Raw genomic sequence first — 26,383 nt, forward strand, 5'->3', positions numbered from 1 at the left:
TTTAGTCCCTTCTGTCCCTAGCCTGTTCTCACCTTTACTTTAGTAATAGTGATTATCCTACAATTTTAAATCTTCTAGTTCCTCTGGAATCATGTTTTATATGTAACATGGGCAATTGAGTGGTAGCAAGTAAAATTTTTTTATTACATATCCCCTATGACTCAGTAGTTTTGCTTCTTGTTGTCTGCCCAATATACAGTATGAAAGATTGGACAAACTACCACCCAAGACAGAAAGGTGTCCACCCCACCAAAATCAGTATATTTTGGGGGTATGTTTCATATGTAAATATGTAGGACAAGTCTGGGGTATTTCTCACAAAAAATTAGAATAGTTGTTCCTCTGGTGAGGGGGTGGGTCAGAGAGGCATTGGGTAGAGGAGAAAAGGGGCCCAGGGTTAGGAGAGCTGCCTTCCTTGGTGGCTCAGACAGTATAGAATCCACCTGCAATGCAGGAGACCTGGATTTGATCCCTGGATTAGGGGGATCCCCTGGAGGAAGGCACGGCAACCCACCCTAGTATTGTTTCCTGGAGAATCCCATGGACCGAGGAGCTTGGGAGGCTACAGCCCATGGGGTCACAAAGAGTTGGACATGACTGAAGCGACCAAACACAGCACAGCACACAGCAAAGGTTTACCTAATCTGTAATACAGTTTATATAAGGAAAAGGTATAAATTATCAAATATTACATTAATAGTAAAACTTTCTTCAGTGTCCCTGGTTATCCCAGAAAGATTTAAGCCCTCCTTTCTGTCTGCTTGGCCTCTTATAATACATTCAGTATAACGCTTGACATAATGTTTTCTGTTTAGTCTCTTTGCCTCTCTTTCCTTCATAAGTTTCTTATGGATAAGGGATTGGTTTTTTGTTTTGTTTTATTTTGTTGGCCCTGACTTTTGGTGCTTAATAAATATGTGTTGAATGTATAAATGATCAAATGTCTGAATGAATTAGTAATTTAATAGTGTTTCATATAGTTACTGTGCTATAAATTACTCAACTCTTTATTCTTCTTTTTGGGACATTTTTAATGTTTCCAGGTTTTGACTATTACAGTAACCCCTAATGCACATATTTAGGTAGGTAATTTTTCTTCTTTTGAATTGTATTCTTATATTTTCAGGAATAGAAATACCGGACCAAAGATTACGAGCATGTTTTGGCTGTGGAGTAAGGCCTCATTGCTTTCCTGTCTTAATTTCAATTTAAAATTAAAGCCCCACTAGATGGGGCTCTAGAGATCATCTAACCTTAGCAGTCTACATTCTGTTTTCAAATCCTTTTTCAAATATCCTGTATATCCTATCTCTTTTTTTAATATAAAAAGCTGAGCTACTGTATTTTAAGTAGATGCCAGAGGCTCCAGGGCCTTTGCTTGCCCTGTCTTGCCCTCACACCCCTGAGGCACCTCCATGGAATCCTATGACTCCACTGAACAGTTTGAAAACCTCAGATCTAAGCTATTCCCTGTTTTGTAACTGATAGTACTGGGGTTTTTGAAGTAAACTGATTTGCCCTAAGTCACTCAGGTAATCCATTTCATTGGCAAGACTAGAATTTAGTGGTCTCTTGGAGGTAGTACAAATAGCAGTTACAAGTATGTACTTTGAATTCAGAGAGATAGCCTCGCTGCATGGCTTGAGAAGTTTGCTTAACTTTCCTGATCCTGTTTTCCCATGTATAAAATGGGAATAAAATAAATCTCACAGAGTATATGAGATAATATATACAAATCACAGGTTTCTTTTGGTTCATTTGTTAAGCCTATATACCTAGCACATTTTTGATGCTTAATAAAAACATGTTTAAGAAATAAGTGAACTTTTCAGTTTAAGGAAAAATGATTATTCAGTGTGCTGGACTATGCTTGGTTTCTCTTGCAGAAAATATAATTTAGCTCTAACATTATGAAAGAGAGAGACATGAATATTTGCATACAGCTTGATTTGGGACATGTAAACTCACAAAGATACACTTTGAAAAGTCAGCCTCTGGTTACCAGTGAATCTGAGAAATGTTTCTCCTCTCCCTTACCTCTCATAATTAGGTAACCTGCTATGCCGTGGCCTGCACAGAAACTGCAAGAATTGCTCAGCTTGTGGCTCGACAGAGGAGTTCTAAAAGGAAAACTGGTCGGCAAGTTAATTGTCAGATGAGAGTAAAGAAAACCATGCCATTTTTTCTAGAAGGTAAGATCTTTTCACATGCTAAAATTGTAAAGCCAGTTTATGAATACATCGTCATATGAAAATATTGCTTGTATTTATGATAAACACGTATGTTTGTTAACATTCATATGTCAAGGGAGAAATCCTGAAGCTAGTCCATTTGAATTTAAGTGAACATGATAAGCATGACTTATTAAGTGAAGTAACTCAGCATAATTTCCTATGGCAAATTGTGGTTTTGCTCTTTTTTGAGGGGAAAGCCTCATATAGAATGTTGGATGAACCAACTGAGTTAATGTCTTATTTAGGAAATCATATCTTTTACTATAAATCCTCTGTTTTCAGAAAAACATGAATTATATAGTACATAAAGATGTAGGGAACTCAGCCTGTATTTACTGATCATTTATCTCAAGGAGCTTATAAAATAATCATTTCTAAAATTAAATTCTCAAGAAATAGTTTAATGATAGTATAAAAGAGTAGATGCTGAATACCACAATGAGCATTTTAGGCAAAAGCTCAATCCTTGTTGAGAATGGCAGTGGAGAGCTTCATGGCAAGGGGGAGACTTGAAACCAGACCCCTAACTATTGGAAGAATTCAAATTGGTGGAGAAGCAATGGGAGGACTAAGATACCGCTGAGTGTGCTGCATTTGTAAGAATGTGAGGTGACTGCCACCAAGTTAGTTGGTGAGTGGAGGAAAAGTAACAAGCTTGCCTAGCAGATGAAGCCACATTTCGAGAAGCTCATCTGCTAAATATACACCAATCTGCTCTTCCCCTGCTGACCGACCCTCTAATGGCCACCTCCTCATACTCTTACAAACTGTTCTGAGCATAGAGACCAACAGAAAACATCTGGGCAAGGGAGTGACATTATGAAACCAGGGTTTTAGAAAGCTAATTGATTGCATTATGTATGCCTGACTTCATAGGAAAACCAAAAGCAACCCTCAGACAACCAGGATTTTCTTCAGATTTTTCTGTCAGCAAAAAACCTAATTCAACACTATTAAGAAACAAAGGAATCTCTCTTGGAGTTAAATCTGATGCTGAAGTGCTGCCTTACACATTACAAACAACTATTGGAAATGAAGTATTCAAAGATGTTCCGGTGCAGAGTCATATGACCATGTCTACCAACAACAGGTATTTGGGCTTTGTCTAGCTAAAAGGAGAAGGGTAGTGAACCTAGGATAATAAGTCTTAAACATGTGTGTACAGGTGAAGAAGGAAATACTTTGTTCTGTGAACGTACACAGAGATGAGTAGAGAAATGCCTCATTACTAGTTACTCCACTTTTCTTGGCTGCCTAAACATCATTTTCTGAGTATCTCCATTTTGTATTTGTTGTGCGTCATTAGTAGTCTCTGCTTGTAACGTTCATTTTAGAAGATCTCACAAATTGTTCTGAGATGCTACTTCAGCATAACTTAGTTTGGCTGAAGATCTTTCTTCCAATTAATTTTGTAAGTTTTAAATAAAATCTCATTGATTTGTATGCTCTACTGTGTTCCAATAATCATATCCATAATACAGTAACATTACACATCCATGCATCACAATACTGAACTGGAAATAATACCACAGCCTTAAAGTTTTTGTTTGGATGCTGCCATTCATTGGCCAGGTGAAATAACTGAAATTATTTCATCTACTGGGGCTGTGGTATCCTCATTTGCCCAATAAAAATGTTAACTCGGTGATCTCAAAGTTCTTTTCTGGCTCTGAATTTTGTGGTTTCATGAGGTAATTCAGGTGAGCAAACTACAATATATGGACCAAATCTGGCCCATTGACTGTTTTTATAAATCAAGTTTTATTGGAACACAGCTACATTCCTATGTTTATATAGTCTCTGTGGTTGCTTTTATACAACTGCAGAGTTGAGTAGTTGTGCATAGACAGTATGGCCTGCAAAGCCTAAAATATATACTGTTAGACCCGTCACATCAAAAGCTTGCCATCTCCTGGTGTAGATGAGTCAGTGTCACATTCTTCCATCTTATTTGTACCTGTACAAAACAAATTTTTTTGTATCATTTTTCTTTAAATCAATGCTCAAAGATTCCATTTTGTATAAAAGATAGTTCCCCTCCCCCTAAGTTCTCTCCCCCACAGTAGAATATTTAGAAAGAAAGAATATTTTTAAGTAGGCAAAAGGGTACTAGTTTTTTATATTTTAGTATTTTTTAATAAAGCAACCTTTAAATATTTTTCATAATGGTATATATTTAATGTGTTTATGATTAGTTATTATAAATTTTGTTATAAAGTCTAGAAAATTGACTTGAATCTTGACCCAAAGCACAGTTGGTGACTTTGGTGACTGAGGTACCATTGTCTCTGCTGGTTCTAGGCCTAAATTTCAAGATTTTGAATTGAATTTATAAGATGACAGCAAAACCAGGCATCCTGGATTGTGGGCCCAGAGGAGCACTCTCTACCCCATGGTCTGGTATCCTACTTCTCATCTAGTGGCACTGTGTGGCCTAGATAAAAGCCTTCCATTCCTGCAGGTAGCACCAGCAGTGATTGAGTAGAGGACCTTGCCACACCAAGCAGCCCTTACAGAGGGCCCAAGTTAGTGCTGTCTGACCTGCTGCATATCATTTTCCCACCCTCCCACCTAGCAGCACTAGGCCTAGGGAAGTGTGTTCCTCTTCTATGGGCAGCACCTACAGAAATCAAACAGGAACTCCAGCAGTAAACAGGAGCTCCATCAGCAACAGGTGAGTGTACCAGACCAGAATGGTACCATAAGGGCTCTGAAAACTAAATTTTTATTGGAACCACAGCCTACAAAAGTGGGCCAGGAGGTATATGATGAACCTAAACAGAATAACTACCTGCTAAAATCAGACATTTAAATAGGATCCAGAGTCTCCTAATATGTGTTCAGATATCCAGGTTACAATGAAAAAAATCAATCATTATACAAAGAACCAGGGAAATGACAACTTGAATGAGAAAAAAACAATCAACAGACATCAGCATTATCTTGAATCAGAGGATGGAATTATCTGACAATGATTTTAAAGCAGCTGTTGTAAAAATGCTTTAATTTGCAATTGCAAATCTTTTTGGAAAAAAAAAACAACAGAAAATTCACCAAAGAAAGAGAACATACAAAAAAGAACCAAATATTCATGGTGCTTTTCAAGTCTACTATATCTTACTTTTCTGTATATTTTAAAAAATAATTTTATTTGTTTATTTTTGGCTGTGCAGGGTCTTCATTGCTGTGCAGGCTTTTTCTCTAGTTGCAGAGAACAGGGGCTACTCTCTAGTTGTGGTTTGCGGGCTTTTCATTGTAGAAACTTCTCTTGTTGTGGAGCATGGGCTCTAGGACTTACAGGCTTCCTTAGTTGCAGTACATGGACTCAGTAGTTGCTGCTCATGGGAGCTAGAGCACAGATTCAGTAGTTGTGGCACACGGGCTTAGTTGTTCCGTGGCACGTGGAATCTTCCCAGAACAGAGAAGGAAATCTGTGTCTTTTGCTTTGGCAGGCAGATTCTTTTCCCATTGAGCCACAAGGGAAGCCCCTACTTTTCTGCATATTCCTTCTATTAATTTTTGAGAGTTTGATATTGAAACTCCAACTAAAAATCTTAATTTATCTACTTAAAAATAATAGTAATATATAGTGGAATTATATATAACTTTGTTCTGTATTTTCCAAATCTCCTGTAAATGTGTTATCATACTTTCATAATTTAAAAATAAAAAAGAGGGGAAAAAAAGAACCAAATGGAATGACCAAAATAAAAATTCAGTATATGAGCTCAATGGCAGAATGAATATGACAGAGAACAGAATCAAAGAACTTGAAGCTAGAACGTAGAAATTACCCAATCTGGACAACAGAGTAAATAGACTTAAACAAAAGAAAACAAAATAACTAGTTGAGACTGAGAGTTCTGTGGGGGGAAAAAACAATCTAGCAGAGTCTTAGGGACCTGTAGGGAGAATAAGAAGAGATCTAGTATTTGATCCTTAAAACAAAGAGTGAGATTGAAGGTGTATTTGAAGGCATAATAGCTGAAACTTCTCAAATTTGGCTAAGGACATAAATCTGCAGGTTCAGGATGCTTAGGAAATCCCAGAGAGGATGAATTCAAAGAATCCCACACCAATAATGAAACTTATGAAAACTAAAGACAAAGAAAATATCTTATAAATAGCCAGAGAGAAATGATACATCACCCATAGGTGAATACCAGTTTTAATGACAGTGGTTTTTCATTCACAGTCATGGAGAAATCATGAAGGAAAGAAATGGCACATTTTTAGTGGTGAAGGAAAAAACCTGTCAATCAAAATTCTATATCCTCCAGAAATGAAAAGGAAATGAAGAAGATATTCTCAGATGAAATAAAACTAGGAGAATTTGTCATTAGCTGACTTACTCCTAAAGAGGGACTAAAGGAAGTTGTCTCAACAGAACAGAAATAATCTAAAATGGTTTGAAATTTCAGAAAGTACAGGCATAAGCCCTAATATAACAGTAATTACTTTAAATATAAAAACACATAAAAATATGTTCAGCTTCATTAGCTATTAGGAAAGTGTAAATTAAAGCTGCATTGAGATTCAGCTGGCCAGCTGGGGCCATGGGATTTCCATCCTAGAACCATGACCCAGTTTGTCCATAACCTCATAGAGAAGGTCCCAGCACTGCTGTGGCTTACTCAAAGCCTCGATTGGCCACCTTTTGGCACTATGCCAATGTTGATCTGGTTCCTCCAACTCTGCTGAGATCCTTACAGCTATTCAGAGCGGGGGAAAAAATATCAGTAGTGCTCAAACAAGTAGCTTCAAACAGCTCCCAATTAAGGAAACTCTACTGAATGGTGTGGTGACCACTGAGATGTGGATGTGGTTTTATGTTGGTGAGATTGTAGGCAACTGTGACATCATTGGCTATGATGTTTGAAGACCAATCTTTAATATATGATTATATTTGCTTTATTATTTGAGTGTTCTTGGATTATGTGTGAACAGGCTGTTAATTGCAGATGAGATAATAAGATAGTAATAAGATAATGTGTCAAAAAAACCCTATATTGAGACACACCTATCAGAATGGCTGAAATAAAAAATAGTGATACAGTAATAATAGGGGACCTTAATACCCATTGACATCAGTGGACAGGTCATCCAGACAAAATCAGTAAGGTAACAGAGGTCTTAACACAGCAGACCAAATGAGCCTAATAGATATCTTGTTCAGTTGCTAAGTTCTGTCCACCTTTTTGCAATCCCATGGACTGTAGCACGCCAGGCTTCTCTCTCCTCCACTGTCTCCCAGAGTTTGCTCAGATTCATGTCTATTGAGTTAGTGATGCTATCTAACCATCTCATCCTCTGCTGCCCTTTTCTCCTTTTGCCTTCAGTCTTCTGCAGCATCAGGGTCTTTTCCAGTGAGTCAGCTGTTTACATCAGGTGGCCAAAGTATTGGATCTTCAACTTCAACAACAGGCCTGCCAGTGAATATTCAGGGTTGATTTTCTTTAGGATAGACTGATTTGATCTCCTTGCTCTCCAAGGGACTCTCAAGAATTTTCTCTAGCACCACAATTTGAAACCATCGATTCTTCAGTGCTTAGCCTTCTTTATGGTCCAATCTCACATACACAACAACTGGAAAAACCATAGCTTTGACTGTGTGGACCTTTGTTGGCAAAGTGATGTCTCTCCTTTTTAATATGCCATCTAGGTTTGTCATAGTTTTCCTTCCGAAGGGCAAGCATCTTTTCATTTAATAGATATCTATAGGACATTAATCCCAAAGCAGCAGAATACACATTCTTTTCAAGTGCACATAGGACATTCTCCAGGATAGATCATATACTAGGTCACAAAACAAACTTCAACAAATTTAAGAGGAAGAATTTATATCAAGCATTTTTTCTGAGCACAGTGGTATGAAACTAGAAATCAACTACAGAAAGAAAAATGGGAAAAGAACAAACAGTGGCGAGTAAACAGCATGCTACTTAAAAAAAATGGTCAACAGTGAAATCAGAGGAAATCAGAAAATATCTCGAGACAAATGAAAATGGACATATAACTTTCCAAAGTTGGGATGAGTCAAAAACTGTTCTGAGAGGGAAGTTTATAGTGATATAGACTTGATGTCTATATTGATATATCACCAACTCAATGGACATGAGTTTGAGTAAACTCTGGGAGTTGGTGATGGACAGGGAAGACTGGCATGCTGCAGTCCATGGGTTCACAAAGAGTTGGACCTGACTGAATGACTGAACTGAAGTGAGACTTCTCACAAGAAACAATTAAAGAAAACCTCAAAAACCTAACCTATTGCCTAAAAGAATTAGAAAAAGAAGAGCAAACAAAGTCCAAAGTCAGCAGAAAAATGAAATAATAAAGATCAGAGAGGAAATAAAATAGAGATCATAAAAACAATAGAAAAGATCAATGAGACCAAGAGCTGGTTTTTAAAAAAGATTTAAAAATTGATAAACTTTTAGCCAGGCTCACCAAGAAGAAAAGAGGACCCAAGTAAGAATTGAAGAGGAGAAATAACAACTGATACTGCAGAGATACAAAACAATCATAGAGAATATTATGAACAGTTATGTGCCCATGAATTGGACAATCTAGAAGAGATGGACTTCCCTTATGAGGGAAGTCCATAGCTGAGTAATAAAGAATCATCCTGCAGTGCAGGAGACCTGGGTTCAATTCCTGGGTTGGGAATATCCCCTGGAGAAGGAAATGGCAGCCCACTCTGGTATTCTTGCCTGGAGAATCCCATGGACAGAGCAGCCTGGCAGGCTACAGTCCATGGGGTCACAAAAGTCAGATGCCACTTAGCAACTAAACCAGAAGAGATGGACAAATTTCTAGAAACATACAAACAGCCAAGACTGAAACAAACAAGCAGAAAAGACAGTTTGAACAGGCTGGTTACTAGAAGTGAAATTGAATTTGTAATAGAAAAGCTAGAAGTAAAGTCCAGGACTAGATGGCTTCAAAGGGGAGTCCTACCAAATAAGAACTAATATCTGTTCTACTCAAGCTATTCCAAAAAATTGAATAGGAGGGATCATTCCCACATTCATTCCATGGGCTACCATTATCTCAATACCCAAACCAGACAGAGATGCCAGAGAGAAAGAAAATCACAGACCAATATCTTTGATGAATATAGATGCAAAAATCTACAACAAAATATTAGCAAACCAAATCTGACTATATAAAAAGGGTCATATACCATGATCAAGTTGGATTTATTCCAGAGTCATAGGGATGGTTCAACATTTGCAGATCAATGTGATACACCACATTAACAAACGGAAGGCTCAGAATTACATGATCATCACAATAGACCCAGAAAAAACATTTGATAAAATTCTGTATCTACTCAGGATTAAAAGCTGTCATCAAAGTGGGTGTAGAGGGAACTTATCTCAGCATAATAAAGACTGTTTATGACAAATCCACAGCCCAAATCATACTCAGTGGTAAAACCCTTCCCACTAAATTGAAGAACAAGACAAGAATGCCTGCCCACTCTTTCCACTTCTGTTTAACATAATATTGGAAGTCTTAGCCACTGCAGAAAAGAAAAAGAAGTAGAAGGTATCCAAATTGGAAGGGAGGAAGTAAAACTGTCACTTCTTGCAGATAACATGATACTTTATAGAGAAAACCCAAAAGTCTCCACCCCAAAATTACTAGAAATAATAAATGAATTCAGCAAGGTTGCAGCGTACAAAATTAATAGACAGAAATCTGTTATATTTCTATATGCTAATAATGGAATTTCAGAGAATGAGAAAGCAATAGCATTTATAATGACATCAAAAATTAAAATAACTAGGAATAAACCTAGCTAAGGAAGTGAAATATCTATACTCTGAAAACTGTAAAACATTGATGATGAAAGTTGAAGATGATACAAAGATGGACAAAGTGCTCTTAGATTTGAAGAATTAATATTGTTAAACTAGCCGTACTGCCCAAAGCAATCTACAGATTTAATGCAATCCTTATCAAAATACCCAGAACATTTTTCACAGAACTAGAACAAATAATCCTAAAATTCATATTGAACCATAAAAGACTTTGAATTGCTGAAGCAATCTTGAGAAAAAAAGAGCAAAGCTGGAGTATAACCCTCCTAGACTTCAGACAATCCTACAAAGCTACAGTAATGAAAGCAGCATGCTACTGGCACAAAAACAGACACAGATCAATGTAACAGAATAGAGAGCCCAGAAATAAACCCACACCCCTATGATCAGTTAACCTATGACAGAGGAGGCAACTATATACAATGGAGAAAAGATTGGCTCTTTAACAAGTTGTTACTGGGAAAACTGGACAACTACATGTAAAATAAGATATTAGAGCATTCTCTCACACTGTGTACAAAAGTAAACTCAAAATGGTTTAAAGACCTAAATGTTAAGACCTGAAACTATAAAAGTCCTAGAAAAACATTGTATAGCACAGGGAATTATCTTATAGCACAGGGAATTATCTTATTAGCCATTATCTTGTAATAACTTACAATGGAGTATTATCTGCAAAAATATCAAATCACCATTCTGAAAGTAATACAGTTACAAATCAAATATACTTCAATTTAAAAATATAACACTGAATCTGGCAAGCATACAGAGAAAATGGATCACTCATAGCATTGTTTTTGGGAATGTAAAATTGTACAGCCATGTTAGAAGATAGTTGAGGAGAAGTTAGAAGTTAGATAGAGGATAAGTTAGAAATCCTTAAAAAAAAAAAAAAAAGCTAAACAGAAATTCCACTCCTAGACATTTATCCCAGAGATATGAAAACTTTAGTTTACACAAAAACCTGTACACAGGTGTCCTTAGTAACTTTATTCATAATAGACCCAAACTAGAAACAACCCAGGTGTCCTTGAGAAGTTGAAAGATTCAACAAACTTAATACATCCACACTACAGAATATACTTCTCAACGGTATAAAGGGATGAACTATGGACATACGCAACATCAGTGGATCTCAAGGGAATTGTACTGAGTTGAAGGCAATCTCAAAAAGTTACATACTGTATGACTCTATACAACATCCTTGAAATGACAAAATTTTAGAGATAGAGAACAGAGAAGTGATTGCCAAGATCAAGGGTTGGAGAAAGGGGAAGGATGTGGCAATGCAAGAGGGAGCCTTGTAGTGATGGGGTAGTTCTGCATGTTGATTGTAGTGCTGGCTACATGCACCTGTGTGTGTGGTAGAATTATACACACATACATGTAAGTGAAAGTTGAGTATGCTCTGGATTATACCAGTGTCAGCTGCTTGGTTTTGATATTGTACTATGCAAGGTATTGCCATTGGGGGAAATTGGGTGAAGGGTACATGAGGCTTCTATATACATTTTTTTGAAGATTCCCATGAATTTATAAATATTTCTTTTTTGTTTGTTTGTTTTTTAATTTAATTTAATTTTTTTAACTTTACAATATTGTATTGGTTTTGCCATATTTCAAAACAAAAGATTAAAATTGATAGCAAATGCTTTCTATATAGTTTTAGTTTTGAGAATTAATATAGTATATGCTTTTGTTTTTTACGTTTCACTGTAAGAATTTTGAATTCCATATAGTGTAGAATGTCTTCTGGGCTTCCCAGGTGGCTCAGTGGGTGAAGAATCTACCTGCAGTGCAGGAGACACTGGTTTGATCCCTGTGTTGGGAGGATCTCCAGGAGGATCTCCTGGAGGAGGCCATGGCAGCCCACTCCAGTGTTCTTGCCTGGAGAATCCCAGGGTCACAGGAGCCTGGTGGGCTGCAGTCCATAGTGTTGCACAAAGGCAAACATGACTGAAGCGACTGAGCGTGCATGCACAGAATGTCTTCATTCTTGTACAGTGATTTCTAGAACTGCATACCTGCCTTCAGTTGTCTGTCTTTGCATGGATGTATTTCAGACTATTTTAATTAAAGCTATTAAAGTTGTTGTAAAACATCTTCATCAAACCTTTTTTAAAAGAATATAATACAAATTGAAAGTTACCTAAGAGAAATCTAAATACCATCTGGTGGCAGAGGGTATGGGCTGCCTTTCAAACTATAAAATCAAAGAAGTTGCTCTTACCAAAATAGAATAATAGCAAAAGATTTTATTTCTAAACTTATGAAATATTAAGGAGTAATCTTAAGTAGTATAAACTATTATGAGTTTAAACTTTTTAAAGTCACCATATCTTTTGAGAAGCTAATGAAAGCTATGTGATCTTCCCAGAAAAATTAATTGGTACACATATGCATGCATGTTCGTCTACTAATGCAGGAAATATATGGACCCCAGAAGCCCATTCTCAAAAATTATGCTTAAAGAACTCATATCTGCCAGTTAACAAACTGGAAGATTCTAGAAAAATAATGTAACTGATATTCTCTAGCACTGTAGGTATCAATCTAAATTTACTATGGTCCAAAATCACTGCAGATGGTGACTGCAGCCATGAAATTAAAAGACGCTTACTCCTTGGAAGGAAAGTTATGACCAACCTAGATAGCATATTCAAAAGCAGAGACATTACTTTGCCAACAAAGGTCCATGTAGTCGAGGCTATGGTTTTTCCTGTGGTCATGTATGGATGTGACAGTTGGACTGTGAAGAAGGCTGAGCACCGAAGAATTGATGCTTTTGAACTGTGGTGTTGGAGAAGACTCTTGAGAGTCCCTTGGACTGCAAGGAGATCCAACCAGTCCATTCTGAAGGAGATCAGCCCTGGGATTTCTTTGGAAGGAATGATGCTAAAGCTGAAACTCCAGTACTTTGGCCACCTCATGCGAAGAGTTGACTCATTGGAAAAGATTCTGATGCTGGGAGGAATTGGGGGCAGGAGGAGAAGGGGACGACAGAGGATGAGATGGCTGGATGGCATCACTGACTCGATGGACGTGAGCCTGAGTGAACTCCGGGAGTTGGTGATGGACAGGGAGGCCTGGCGTGCTGCGATTCATGGGGTTGCAAAGAGTCGGACACGACTGAGCGACTGAACTGAACTGAACAGTGAAATAGAAAGAGGAGTCAAAAGTGAGGACATATGATTGATTTGTGGTTTCTCTGGGAAATGTTTATTACTAAAGAAATATAATTCACAACCATTGTATTTTGTTAAAATGATGATTATTAAAATGGGATGTTTAAATATATGTATGCATGAAACATAGGTGAATATGGTGCTGAAGATCAGGGTTTCATTAGGCCTAGAATGAGACAAGAAATCACTGTATGTATATCATAGTAAGATCATGGACTTTGAATATAAATAAAGGACTGTTTGGCATTAGCCAATGGGAACCATGATTGTAAAGGTATCTTGCAAGTATTAAGCTAAAGTAAATGAATGTATGTTTCTGAGATCTTGTAGGCTTTAAAAGTCATATACTAAATAATTATAGGCAACATTTTCTAAAATACATTTATTGTTGTGATTACAGAAGTATTAATGTGTATTGTATGGAAAATTTGCAAAGTATAAGCAAGTAAAAGAGAAAAAAATCACCTCTAATCTAAACATAAATGTAAACATTAAAAAATATCTTTCTATATTATTTATAAAAGTTTTAAAAATACAAATTGGGTCATGATGTATATTACTGTTTTTTAACCTGTTTTAAAAGACAATATACTAACATTTTCTGTTGTTAAATACACATCTACAGTATCATTTTTAGTGTCAGGCTAGTTCATAGTCTAGACATTTATTGTTATATATAAATGATTTTCACTATTGCAAGCAATTCTACAATGAACATATATGTAGAATAATCCTTGCCAGTATTCACAACTAGTTATTTAGAATAAATTAGTGGAAGTAGACTCTCTGGGTAAGAGGGTATACACACTAATGCTTTATTAATTTGTACTCTAAACAATGATACCAGATAGAGTTTGCTAGAAACACATGGGAATGATAGTTTACCTGGGCACTTGCCAACACTGGGCATCAGTTTTTTATTTGGTGTTCTAAAATGTAGAAAAAAATGTTCCTGTGCTTTAATTTCTATGTTTTTGATTTTGATTCTTAAGGAGGTTATGTTTTTATATGTTTATTAGCCCATTTGGGGATCTTTTATAACTTACATATTTTGTCATTTGTTGGTTTTTCTTTCTAATTTATAAAAGTGATTTATAAATTACGATGTTGACCTTTTCATCCTGTAATATGTTGGCAATGTTTCCTCAGTTTCTTTCTTTCTTTTTATTTATTTATTTATTAAGGCTGTGCTGGGTCTTCATTGCTGTGCAGGCTTTTTTCTAGTTTCAAGAGTGGAGCTACTCTAGTTGCAGTGCACAGGTTTCTCGTTGCAGTGGCTTCTCTTGGCTCTAGGGCACTCACGCTTCAGTAGTTGTAGCATGTGAGTTCAGTAATTACGGCACATAGGCTCAGTGGTTGCAGCTCCCAGGCTCTAGAACACAGGCTCAGTAGTTGTGGCACACAAACTTACTTGCTCCACAGTGTGTGGAATCTTCCCGGATCAGGGATTGAACCTGTGTCTTCTGCATTGGCAGGCGAACTGTTTACTACTGAGAGCCATCAGGAAAGCCCCTCCCTTGTTTATTTAATTATGATATTTTGGGTATACAAAAACTTTAAAATTTTCTAGTTACATCTATTAATCTCTTCCTTTATGGCTTTTGCCTTTAGGTGTTATGCCTGAAAAAGCATTTCTACCCCCAATTTATGTAGTATGTCTTCTGTTTACTTTTAGAATTTTGATGGTTTTATTTTTTCCATTTAAACCTTTAATTCACCTAGAATTTATTTTATTGTGTAGTGTGAGAGATGACTCAGTGGGTAAAGAATCCACCTGAAATGCAGGAGACGCCGGTTCGATCCCTGGGTTGAGAAGATCCCCTGGAGGAGGAAATGGCAACCTACTCCAGTATTCTTGCCTGAAAAATCCCATGGACAGAGGAGCCTAGGGGGCTACAGTCATGGGGTTACAAAGAACCAGACACAACTGAGCAACTGAGCATGCACATTGAAATTGCGTGAGAGTAGGAATCTTTCCTGTTATGATGTCCTAATATCAGTTATGACATAATACTTTCTTTTCCTGATGGTTTGAAATGCTGTCTCTACCAATACTAAATTGTTATATGATTCAATTTCTGGGCTTTCCGTTTAGAATCATTGACTATACCTATCTCTTCTTTCACAGTGCCAAACTACTCAGGTTATTATAAATTTATAATAAGTGTTCATAACCTTTACTTTCTACTTGCTCCTCTCTGTACCTCCTAATTTGGTTTGTTGCTTTTGTCATGTGCTTTTATTACACCTACTCCCCCTATTACAGCACTTAGTAGACTTTGTTCTTATATATATATATTCAGTCAATGCATTAATTATCTATTATGTAACAGATGACCACAAATTTAGCAGTTTACAGCACATGCTTATTATCCCATAGCTTCTGTGGATTAGGAATCTAAGAACCACTCAGCTAGGTTTCCTGTTTCAGAGTTTCTCATGCAACTGCAATCACACTGTCAGCTGTGGATGGGGTCAGCTGAGACGAATCCCCTTCCAGGCTCACTTACATGGTTGTTGGTACAATCTATTCCTTTTGAGTTTTGCCTTAGATTCATCTGGCTGGCCAAAGACCAACTTCAATTTCGTGCTATGTAGGCCTCCCTAACGCGGCCATTCACCTCATCAGAGCTAGCAAAGAGAGATTATGCTAGCAAAGTGGGAATTAGAATCTTCTGTAGTCTAATTATGTATAATCCCCTCAACCTTAAAGTATCCTATTGATTAGAAGCAAGTTACTCAAAGGGAGGGGATTACACAAGGCTGTGGTGCCAGAGGCAGGAAGCATTGGGAGGCCATTTACTAGCTGCTTGCCATAGTTTTCTCAGCTGTATGTGTAGTCCATGAGACTAATGGTATCTTTCTCTTGTGTATCATTGATCATTACGCTCTGACACAGTGCCTGGCACGTAATAGTAGGTCCTTAAATATTAGTGGGATAATAGTGTGTCTCTAATAAATGGCGTATGTTTAAATGTGGCTTTTTTGGGGAGGGGACAGCCTAAATATTTGTCTTTTAAGAAACAAAGTAATAAGTCTTTTATACTTACTGTTATAGAACTGGTTGGACCTCTGTTATCTTATTGTGTTTGTTTTTCATGGGCCCCTGTGGTTTTCCTTGACTATTTTTCTTTTGCTGTGTTAACTCTTTTCTTTCCTGTGCATTAGACCCACCAAGGCTTGAACCAAAGCAGCCCCTACCATATCCTTGCTGTGCTTTCTTTCATTCTTTGTTCATAACCCCCTGCTTCCTGCTCAAGTCCTCACTGCTGACTCAAAGCAGGCGAAGATTACAGTTTACATTTCTTAGGGTTCTGAATCAAGGGAAAGGATGGCTGTCTCCCTGCCAGTTCTGCATAAGTAGGAATTGGATATGTTTTTGGCATCTTCTGTATTATCCAGATGCATTAATACACGAATGTGATGCTCTTATAATTGCAGAGTATCATATACTAAATAAACGTTTGCTTGTAGCCTACAGTCTAATCATTTCTTTTAGAATATAAGAGATGTGCTTCATTTCTTTTTTTTTTTCCTCCCAGTTATGTTGTCCCCTGAGATTCCAAAACTCCCCACAAACCCGCCTTGTGGAAACCTCTCCTCTTTCATGACTCCTTCCCCGGGCGGGTCTCCATCCCTAAATCTTTTGTCTCTGCTTTTGTCTTTTATATTTTGTCCTGCTGCTGCTGCTACTGCTAAGCCCTTCAGTCATGTCCGACTCTGTGCGACCCCATAGACGGCAGCCCACCAGGCTCCCCGTCCCTGGGATTCTCCAGGCAAGAACACTGGAGTGGGTTGCCATTTCCTTCTCCAATGCATGAAAGTGAAAAGTGAAAGTGAAGTAGCTCAGTCGTGTCCGACTCTTAGCGACCCCATGGACTGCAGCCCACCAGGCTCCTCCGTCCATGGGATTTTCCAGGCAAGAGTACTGGAGTGGGGTGCCATTACCTTTTCCATATTTTGTCCTACCTACTTTAAAGAGATTGGGCTTCCTTTTTGGGTGCCTGGCGTCCTCTGCCAGTGTTGAGAAGTTGTTTTGTGGAAGTTGCTCAACATTCAAATGATCTTTTGATGAATTTGTGGGGGAGAAAGTGGTCTCCCCATCCTGTTCCTCCACCGTCTTGGGACCGCCTCCGATGTGCTTCATTTCAGAGAATTGATCTAATTTTTAGAATATTGCATATTGTTGAAAAGTTGTGAAATAGGTGTACTGTGTCACAATCACCTCTACTCCCATACCCACTGCTGGGAAGTCTTTGATTTATTCAATCATCCTATTCCTTCTTACTGCATTCACTCCTCCTTGCATGTACCAAGCACTGCCTTAGGTACTAGAAACACAAGTAATTAGAAGCTAGAAACACAAATAATTAGTGCCCTAGGCAGTAGAAACTCAGGTAATAGACATTTGGAGTCTAGTGAGACAGGCAGACATGAACACAAATTATTTCTGTTTGTGGGTGGGGGGTGGTATTTCTTTGTCCTTATGTTTAGAAAAATTTTCTACATATTTCCAATACAATTCACACAAAAATTATTTTGGTGAGGGTATGAGGTGGGAAATCTACCTTTCTTTCCTAAGTCATGAATGGAGCATCCCCTCTCTGGTTTGAAATACCACTTTTATCTTGTGCTGAGATATTAATATAATGTAAATTGAGTATTTATAAGCACTCTACTATTTTACTTATCTTGTCCAACTATGTTGTACCTGTATAACACATTTCAGTACCTGGTAATGCAAGTCTTCCATTTTTTAGTTACATTCAAAAATATTCTTTATGTTCAACTGTTTATTCTTCACATAGCTTTCTTTGTTTTGTATTGCTAGTTTCTTAATGCGTCTGTGTGCTCAGTTGTGTCTGACTCTTTGCAACCCCATGAACTGTAGCCCACCAGGCTCCTCTGTGCAATTTTCCAGGCAAGAATACAGCAGTAGGTTGTCATTTCCTTCTCCAGGTTATCTTCCGGACCCAGGGATTGAACCTGAGTCTCCTGCATCTCCTGCATTGCAGGTGGATTCTTTACCCACTGAGCCATTGGGGAAATGTGACTTCCAAGTTTTTTTTAAATTACTAGTTTAAATTCAACCTTTAATATACTTTCCTTCAGTGAATATGAAAGCTGATACAAGGTATCATTTTAATTTTCCCCTTTTGAAATACTTTAGTGACTTATTTTGCTGCTCAATGCCACAGAAACTTTAAATGGAAAGTATAGCGTTTGAAACTTGGTACTGACTTTGCCCTTTGAATTTTAATTTACCTTTGTTTTATACCTTAGGTTTAGCCCAAAGGCATCCCTTCCGCCACGTTTTCAGATGCATCTGTCAAGAACCTGTACTAAGGAAATGAGTGGTATGTTTTCTAAACATTATTTTTATGATACATTATGGCTTCTGGAGCCTCAGAACCCTAAGAAGAGTGTCTAGTGGTGGCTTTTGACATTGGTTCTCACCTTCTCCCACTTGTAATATATCTCTCCTCCTCTCTTTTCTGATTTCTTTAAGTTATGAATTGTAGTGATCTAAAGACAAAGTAATACCTCCAAGGGTATCATTATTGTTCTTACTTGAGGCTTTCCTCGTACCAGACCTGTTCTGTCACTTCCGCTTGTTACCTACAGAGATCCTTGTGTCCCTTGTCACTCTCACTCATTAGAGAGTAAGATTTAAAGCACATAAATAGGGGACTTAACTGAAAAAATAGTTTCAGTTACTCATAAAATACTTTCACATACTTAACACTAAGTGAAAACTGGGCTCATAAACTGTGTGCAGTGACCGTAAGCATCTAAATATGAATATATACAATCCAAAAGGACAATAAAAGACAGAATAAAGTTGAAGAATCTGAAGATCAGAAGTGCACACACTTGTCTTCTCCAACTAAAGTGTAAATCCCTTGCTGTTAGACCCACCGGAGGAATACATGGTTTTCAGAATTAGTACTTATACTGCATGAAATTCATGTAGTTTTAAATGATTTGCTGCTTTACATGTGATTCTTACTGAGTTGAAATCATTTTTTCCATAGGAATGTATCTCCAGTATTTCTCATGAAAATTGATGGAACAGTTTGATTTTTTTCTTTATCAATTATATTTACATATGCATTTTCTGAAAAATGACCACTTGGTAAAGCCACATACCCTTTAGAGGTTGTAAATCCTTTTAAATTAGAATAAGCTTTTTCTGCAGAACCAAGAGGACTTGTTTCAGGAGGATTACGATTCACCCAGGGGCTCGTTGAATAACCTCATACACATAACCTCTTCTAATTGCTGGCAGCCTAGATTACTTCCTTGATTTGTTGAACAAAAGGCACAGAAACTTAAATAACTCCAGTAGCCCCATGGAGCAGGTGCATTTGCAGACTCCAACTACGTGCCAACTGCTGACTCTCTCTTTAAGGGAGGGACTGGCCAGTTCCAAGAAACTCATCTTTTCCTTCTTCCTGGTTCTTTTATATACATTATTTGGGAAGAACTTTATAAATTAACTGTGCCTTTGATAGGAAACATGTGGAAATCCTGGACCTTCTATTGGCTGAGCCAAGCTAAGTCTCAGCAAAGGGCAGTTCTCATGCCAGGTGGGTAAGGCAGAGTCAGCATCCAGCCATCCTCAAGGAATCTCCCTCTCTTCTGTTTCCTAGCATCCTCAGAGGCCAGCATCCCCAAACCAGCCTAAGTGTCTCTACAAGCCAGTTTTTAAAATAAGATAAAGTAAAAAAGTAAAAATTGAATCCCACCAGAAATACTGTATGATTAAGATATGAACATATTTTGTTTATAGATAGTAATTTTTTATATACTCTGGTCTGTATCCCAGTAAAATTTTAAAAAGGTGTGGAATGAATTTCGTAGTTCTTCCAGAAATGTCAGCTATTGTGGACACTTAAATTAAGATATTAACTCAGGTATTCTAAGTTTTAAATAAAAAATAAATGTAAGAGAGCTAGCCAAAGCTCTGTAATATTCACTTACGTAAAATAAATGACTTGTTTTGGGGAAATAAAAGCAAATCATTAATAGTTATCTGTGGGCACCAGATGTTCTATTTATGTTCGTAAACTGAGGCTAGGATGTTTATTACACATGCATCAATTTTTGAACTTTTGCTTAGTGCTGAATTATTTTTTCTTATTAATAAAGGACATATTCATCATGTCTTAAAACCTGGAGAGTTGTTTATTTTTTATAAAGTGTTTCTTTGATCTTACTATTAAGGCATTATCCTTACACTTTGTAAAATACAGCTTTAAATTTAGCATTACACGACTGAGCGACTGAACTGAACTCAACTGATATACTATTATTGTCTAAAGTTTAACCTTTCTTGGTTGCAATTGGAAAATAATTGGTTAAATAATTTCATTATTCATTATGGAGCAAACATCATCCTGATGTTTAAATTAAACTGTGACATATCCTTGCTAAATAAAGGGGCTAGGTTCCCTCTCTGAGTGGCCACTGACCTTCCTGATTATTTCAGGATTAAAACTCAGAATGAAGTTGTTATGGTCCTGCTCTCCTAATCCTGTTCCCTTTGAAGTCCCTTAACCCCCACAAGCCTGAAGTACAACAAAGCCTAAAGACACAAATACTAGATAATAGGGATAATCTGAAATGTTAAGCATTCTGGTTAATTCTATCATTTTTTTAATTTAAAGATAATTTAAATCAGGCTGTTGAAAAACCAAATGTCACGCCTCCTGCCTCTTACACTTATAAAATGGATGAGGTTCAAAACCGCATAAAGGAAATACTAAACAAGCATAGCAATGGCATTTGGATATCTAAGCTTCCACATTTTTACAAAGAATTATATAAAGAAGAACTAAATCAAGGAATTTTACAACAATTTGAACACTGGCCTCATATTTGCACGGTACGTTTCTTCTTATTCTTCCCTCTTGATGCCTCCTCCCTGCCCCACTTTCAGATTTTAAGTTATTAGTCATATCATCTTTTATTTGGGGAGCACGAAGTACTTTACATAATATTGCTTCATTAATCTTTTATCACTAAGATTAACACATATGAGTTCTTATTTATATGAGAAATACATCTAGGTTGAGAGCTGTGTGTGTGTTGTTATTGCTGTGTATTTAATATATGATCATATATATATACACACATAAATATATATACACACCGTTTAGTATTGAACTGTTACCAGTAGATACTGATGGCTTTGTCATTTTAATAATTTGAACTTAACTGCTAATAGAACATTTTTTGTTGGCCTCAAATTTTATATGCTTGTTCCTGAGCATTTTTAAAGACATTCAGCTGAACAGATTTTAGTTATTTTGGCTAATTATTTATAGAATACCTTTAAAAAATTAATGTAGAATTCAGATTTTAAATTTTTAAAAGCTCCTTTGAAGAAAAAAATTGAAAAGTGAACTAACATCAATTTTCATGCCTGTTCCTACTTGAGAGTCTATTATAATAAAATGATGGATCAGAGTAGTTTATCAGAAATCTTAGTTCAGCCAGAGAGAGAGAAAACTAGCTTCCTAAAGGTAAATAACTAATCTTGAGATATTTCTCTTTTTTAATATAATTATTTATTTTTGGCTGCACTGGGTCTTCGTTGCTGCTCGCAGGCTTTTCTCTGGTTGTGGCGATTGGGGTCTGCCCTCTAGTTGCAGTGCACAGGCTTCTCATTGCTATGGCTTCTCTTGTTGGGAGCACGGGCTTTAGGCGCCTGGGCTCAGTAGTTGTGGTACATGTGCTTACCCCACAGCAGTGGAATCTTCCCAGGGCAGGGATCAAACCCACGTCCCCAGTATTGACAGGCAAATTCCCAAACACTAGACCACCAAAGAAGTCCCTCGATGTTTCTTAATGCTATTTACATAGACTATATTCAACAAAATAACTTCTAAATAGTAGCATTAGCTTTACTTGGTGCTTCCAAGCTTATAGAATTAAATATGCATGACAATTATTATTTGACACAGGGCTTTCATTTCTTTAACTTAATACATATTTTGGTTCCCAACGCTGGGTGCAGTATGGGCCACTCCCTCTTATAAGCACCTGGCCTAAAGACAGCATGTATTTTTATAACCACTGCTTCCTCTAGGGCACTAACACCTGCTCCGGTCCCGTGGGCTTTCCAGACAAGGGTTATGTGTCCATCCATCCATCCATCCATCTATCCATCTTGTTTGTTCTTACATCATTCACTCTACAGCTGCAGGTACCAGGCAGTGCCTTAGGTACTGAGACCACCTTAGGGCAATGTAATATGCTGATGAATACACAGTGTAAAGTGAGAAAACAAGAAATACCAAACTCTGGAAATATAGCTATTTCCCTCCCTATAAAGTCAAGAATGATCATAAGAATGTTATCCTTGATTTATGTTGAATATGGGGTTTGTTCTTGTAGTAGGAATTTCTAAGGTCGCTATTCAATTTATTCCATTTTTATTCTTTTCTGGGAAAAATATTCTTACTGGATGAAGGCTGAGCAGCATTGAGGAACCTCTCAGGTTTCCATAATCTAAAGGAGACTTTTGAGGATTTACCAGGCTGCTCCATCTGAAGGTTCAGGGCCTGGAGCTTCTTCTTGAAATGCATATGGTTCTTTTATTTTTTAAATCCATAGATATTCATGAACTTATGTTTTCAGTGAACTTTAAGTCCTCTTATTGTGAAGATACACGTATAACTCACTATTAAGTTTCCGAAAAGAAGTTATCTTTGGAGTAAAAGAACTTTAAACTAACTTCACAGATTCTTCTTAATGTAGTATATTTCTGGTTGATGGTTCCCTAGTAGCTCAGACAGCAAAGAGTCTGCCTGCAGTGCAGGAGACCCGGGGTTTGATCCCTGGGTTGGGAAGATCCTCTGGAGAAGGGGATGGCAACCCACTCCAGTGTTTTTGTCTGGGAAATCCCATGGACAGAGGAACCTGGTGGACTACAGTCCATGGGGTCGCTAAGAGTCGGGCACGACTGAGCGACTTCACTTTCACTTTTCACTTTCATGCATTGGAGAAGGAAATGGCAACCCACTCCATGTTCTTGCCTGGAGAATCCCAGGGACGGGGAGCCTGGTGGGCTGCCGTCTATGGGGTCGCACAGAGTCGGAGACGACTGAAGCGACTTAGCAGCAGCAGACATATAAAGTAGTAAGGATGAGAATTTCTCTCCCAAAGCCATAAATTTAGCTACACAAATACTAGTTAGTATCATGCAGTTTAAAACAAACTAATCAAAAAAGTGAAGAAAGTGTTAGTTGCTCAATAGTGTACTACTCCTTGCAACCCCCATGGACTGTAGCCCACCAGGTTCCTCTGTCCATGGGATTTCCCAGACAAAAACACTGGAGTGGGTTGCCATCCCCTTCTCCAGAGGATCTTCCCAAAAGTCTACAGACCCTCAAAATTTCTTTTGCCAGGATTGCAGGTGACAGAATACCTGTCTCTTTGATGTTAAAACTTTACCTAAAATAGGTGGTTTCCTACTAAATTTCAGGTGCTAAAATAATTTTTAATTTTTTGGTTGCTCAAATGCATCTTTGTTGCATGATTATTTCTGTCTAGGCAATGAGGGTGGAACATGAAGCAGAAATAAAATTTTATCTTTCTTATCTCCATGCTGCTTCTCTCAATTTTAATAGGACTGTTTAGATGTAATCACTATCAGTTGTCAGGTGTGAGAAATTGATTAGTGAATTGTGTCAAGAATGACAAAACTGCCAGTTTTAATGAGACCTATCAGTACTTTTCAAAATGGTCTTTTTAGTAGCCTGATTTTTTTTTAACAGACTGCTGGTAAATAGTTTGAAAATGTTATACCATGGTCAGTTTTAGACAGTTTTAAATAGCTACACCATGATTATTTTCCCTTTCTTCTGACTTCTTGCTTTTCACCTTGCTGGAAAGCAAGAACACTGATAGAATGCCCACGGCTGATTCTACTGCAAATAGGTCAGACAGGTTAGAACACACTACAGTGCAGAAATTTTAGGGTGAGAAAGACTTAGTGATATGTATCTTCATATGGCTTGTTGTGTAACTGAAGAAGAAATCTGAGTGCACTGTATTTCTTTCTTTTTTTTAAAAGTGCTTTCTCTCCCAGTCATATAAAATATTCCATATAAAAGTAGTGAAAAATAAAGTTATAAAATAAATAAATAAATATTGGGTCCAATACTAACAATAAACCAGACACACCTGAGCTTTGCCCTTCTGGAACTTAAGGAACTTTTCCCTGCCCAACAGGGAAAATAAGCAATGAGCAAATAAGGGTAAGCCTGCAACTGTTATGAAGGAGAAATGTAGGGTGCTAAGGAAACATGTAAACAGGAGGGTGCGGCATTGTCAGCCAAGTCAAGAAAAGCTTCCCAGAGGAGGTAGCTGTTACACAAAAATTTCAAATCTTTTGACAATGATTGTTGAATACCAGAGATTTTGTTGAAATCCTACATTTTCTGAAACATGGGTGGCAAGAGAAACCTCTCCATTCCTGCATGACATGGAGTATCTGTCTTCAGTGCCTTGCCTGAAGCTATGTGGAGAGCTAGGGGGTGGGTGGGGACTGCTTTAGAGCCAGACAGGAACAGATGCATTTAGCTGAGAAGACTCTGCTGGTTCTTCAAAGGCCTATCAGAGGAGCACTGGGGGTAGCTTCAAGATAGTGGGAAGCATTCTGAGTTCAGCTAGAAGCACATCAAGCCTTGATCACAGAACATAACATTAGTGAATAATAACATGATATGAATGAGAAAAATACCTAATGATGCTAATTATTCATGCTTTTACAAAAAGGTTTTACTGTTAGTCTGTATTTTATATGTCATTTTTTGTTTGTTAGAAATCACTGAGCTTTAAGTCATTTAGTCCTTCTAATACCTCAGACTTAAAAATTTCTGAAGTTCTGGATTGCAATTTCTGTAATATCAAAGGTGGCAACAGCAGTTGTGCCACTTACATACTTCTGTACGTTCAGGAATTTGTCTCAACTTTAATTATGATAATTAATTACATAAAATAAAGCACCCGTCAGCCCATGCAAAATGAATTGCCTCTTTTTTAAAAGCCTGGATATGTCTGTGTAAAAAATACCTTGAATTCTAAGGAAGTGAACATAAATGAAACAGCAGTGATGTATCCTCAGCTTTAACAGTATTGATACAATCTATATGGCCATTCCAGCAGAAGCAGCACTGAGAAGTAAAGCCAGGACTTGAAAGTACAGCCATAATAGCGAATTGGAATCCAGTATCTTTTCTGACTTTTCATCAGTAAAAAGAAACACACAATGGAGACATTGGAACAGTTTTAAAATTTAAATTCAGTGACCATCTGAGTAGGAGAAAGATAAAATTGCACTGCAGTGAAATCAGAATAGGACACTTGGGGAGTAATGTGATGTTGCTGTTCCAGAACTTGAAACAGAAAACTACCCATAGGCCCAATAATACAATAGAGTTTGGTCTTTGGAGTTTGGTTTTTGCCTTGACCATTTCTTAGTGGTATTACTTTCAGCGTACAGATCAGGGCCTCAGTCTGCTCTAAAATATGACTGTTCTTCCATCTCTTAGAGTTGTTAGAATTAAATTACACAAACTTTATTATAAAAGAGCAGCTGCCAGTACAGTATAGAAACATAGCAGGTATATAGGAAAAGACAGATGTTCTTTTTCCAGGGGCTGCTGCTGCTAAGTTGCTTCAGTCGTATCCAACTCTGTGCCCAGCTTAAATGAAAGCAGGTTAAAACCCACTGGTAAAGCAGAGGCATTACCAGAAAATACTACAAAGGAGCTTCTGTCAATGAAAACAGAGGTAACAAGAAAAAGGACAGAACAAAGCTTAAATTGAAAAATTAGGAGCAGTGGATAAAGAAAATGACATTCTTAGATGAAGTGAATTTCTCCCTTCCTAAAGGAAGGGGGATCCTTTAGGATCCTGCTTCCTGCTCCAGATCCTGCTCCCCCTAGAGTTAATGAGAAGCATATCTAGTACCTGCTTGGCTTAGAATACACAGTGAAAGCCAGAGCTGCCACCCAAGATCATCCCCCAAAGATCTGCACACATTTAACCAGGATAATATTTTCCTGGGGAGACCTGTGAACAAGTGCTGAGCCTCGGGCCATGCTAAAGGAAAACAGCTTGA

General features: G+C 37.5%; 1 protein-coding gene and 1 pseudogene across 4 annotated transcripts in view; both read left to right on the plus strand.

Moving 5' to 3' along the window:
* The window catches only part of TDRD7 (tudor domain containing 7), a 104,045-nt gene that overhangs the window by 27,743 nt on the left and 49,919 nt on the right, over nt 1–26,383 (plus strand). For all 4 annotated transcript variants that reach the window (XM_015472543.3, XM_059888982.1, XM_059888981.1 and 1 more), the window contains 4 exons: nt 2,051–2,192; nt 3,111–3,324; nt 18,532–18,605; nt 20,919–21,136. In XM_015472543.3, the coding sequence (XP_015328029.1) occupies nt 2,051–2,192; nt 3,111–3,324; nt 18,532–18,605; nt 20,919–21,136 (648 nt within the window). The remainder of the gene's footprint in view (nt 1–2,050; nt 2,193–3,110; nt 3,325–18,531; nt 18,606–20,918; nt 21,137–26,383) is intronic.
* Nucleotides 3,331–18,525, plus strand: LOC101905141 (ATP synthase subunit g, mitochondrial-like; annotated as a pseudogene).

Source organism: Bos taurus, chromosome 8, assembly GCF_002263795.3.
Source record: "Bos taurus isolate L1 Dominette 01449 registration number 42190680 breed Hereford chromosome 8, ARS-UCD2.0, whole genome shotgun sequence".
Classification (NCBI taxonomy): Eukaryota; Metazoa; Chordata; class Mammalia; order Artiodactyla; family Bovidae; genus Bos; species Bos taurus.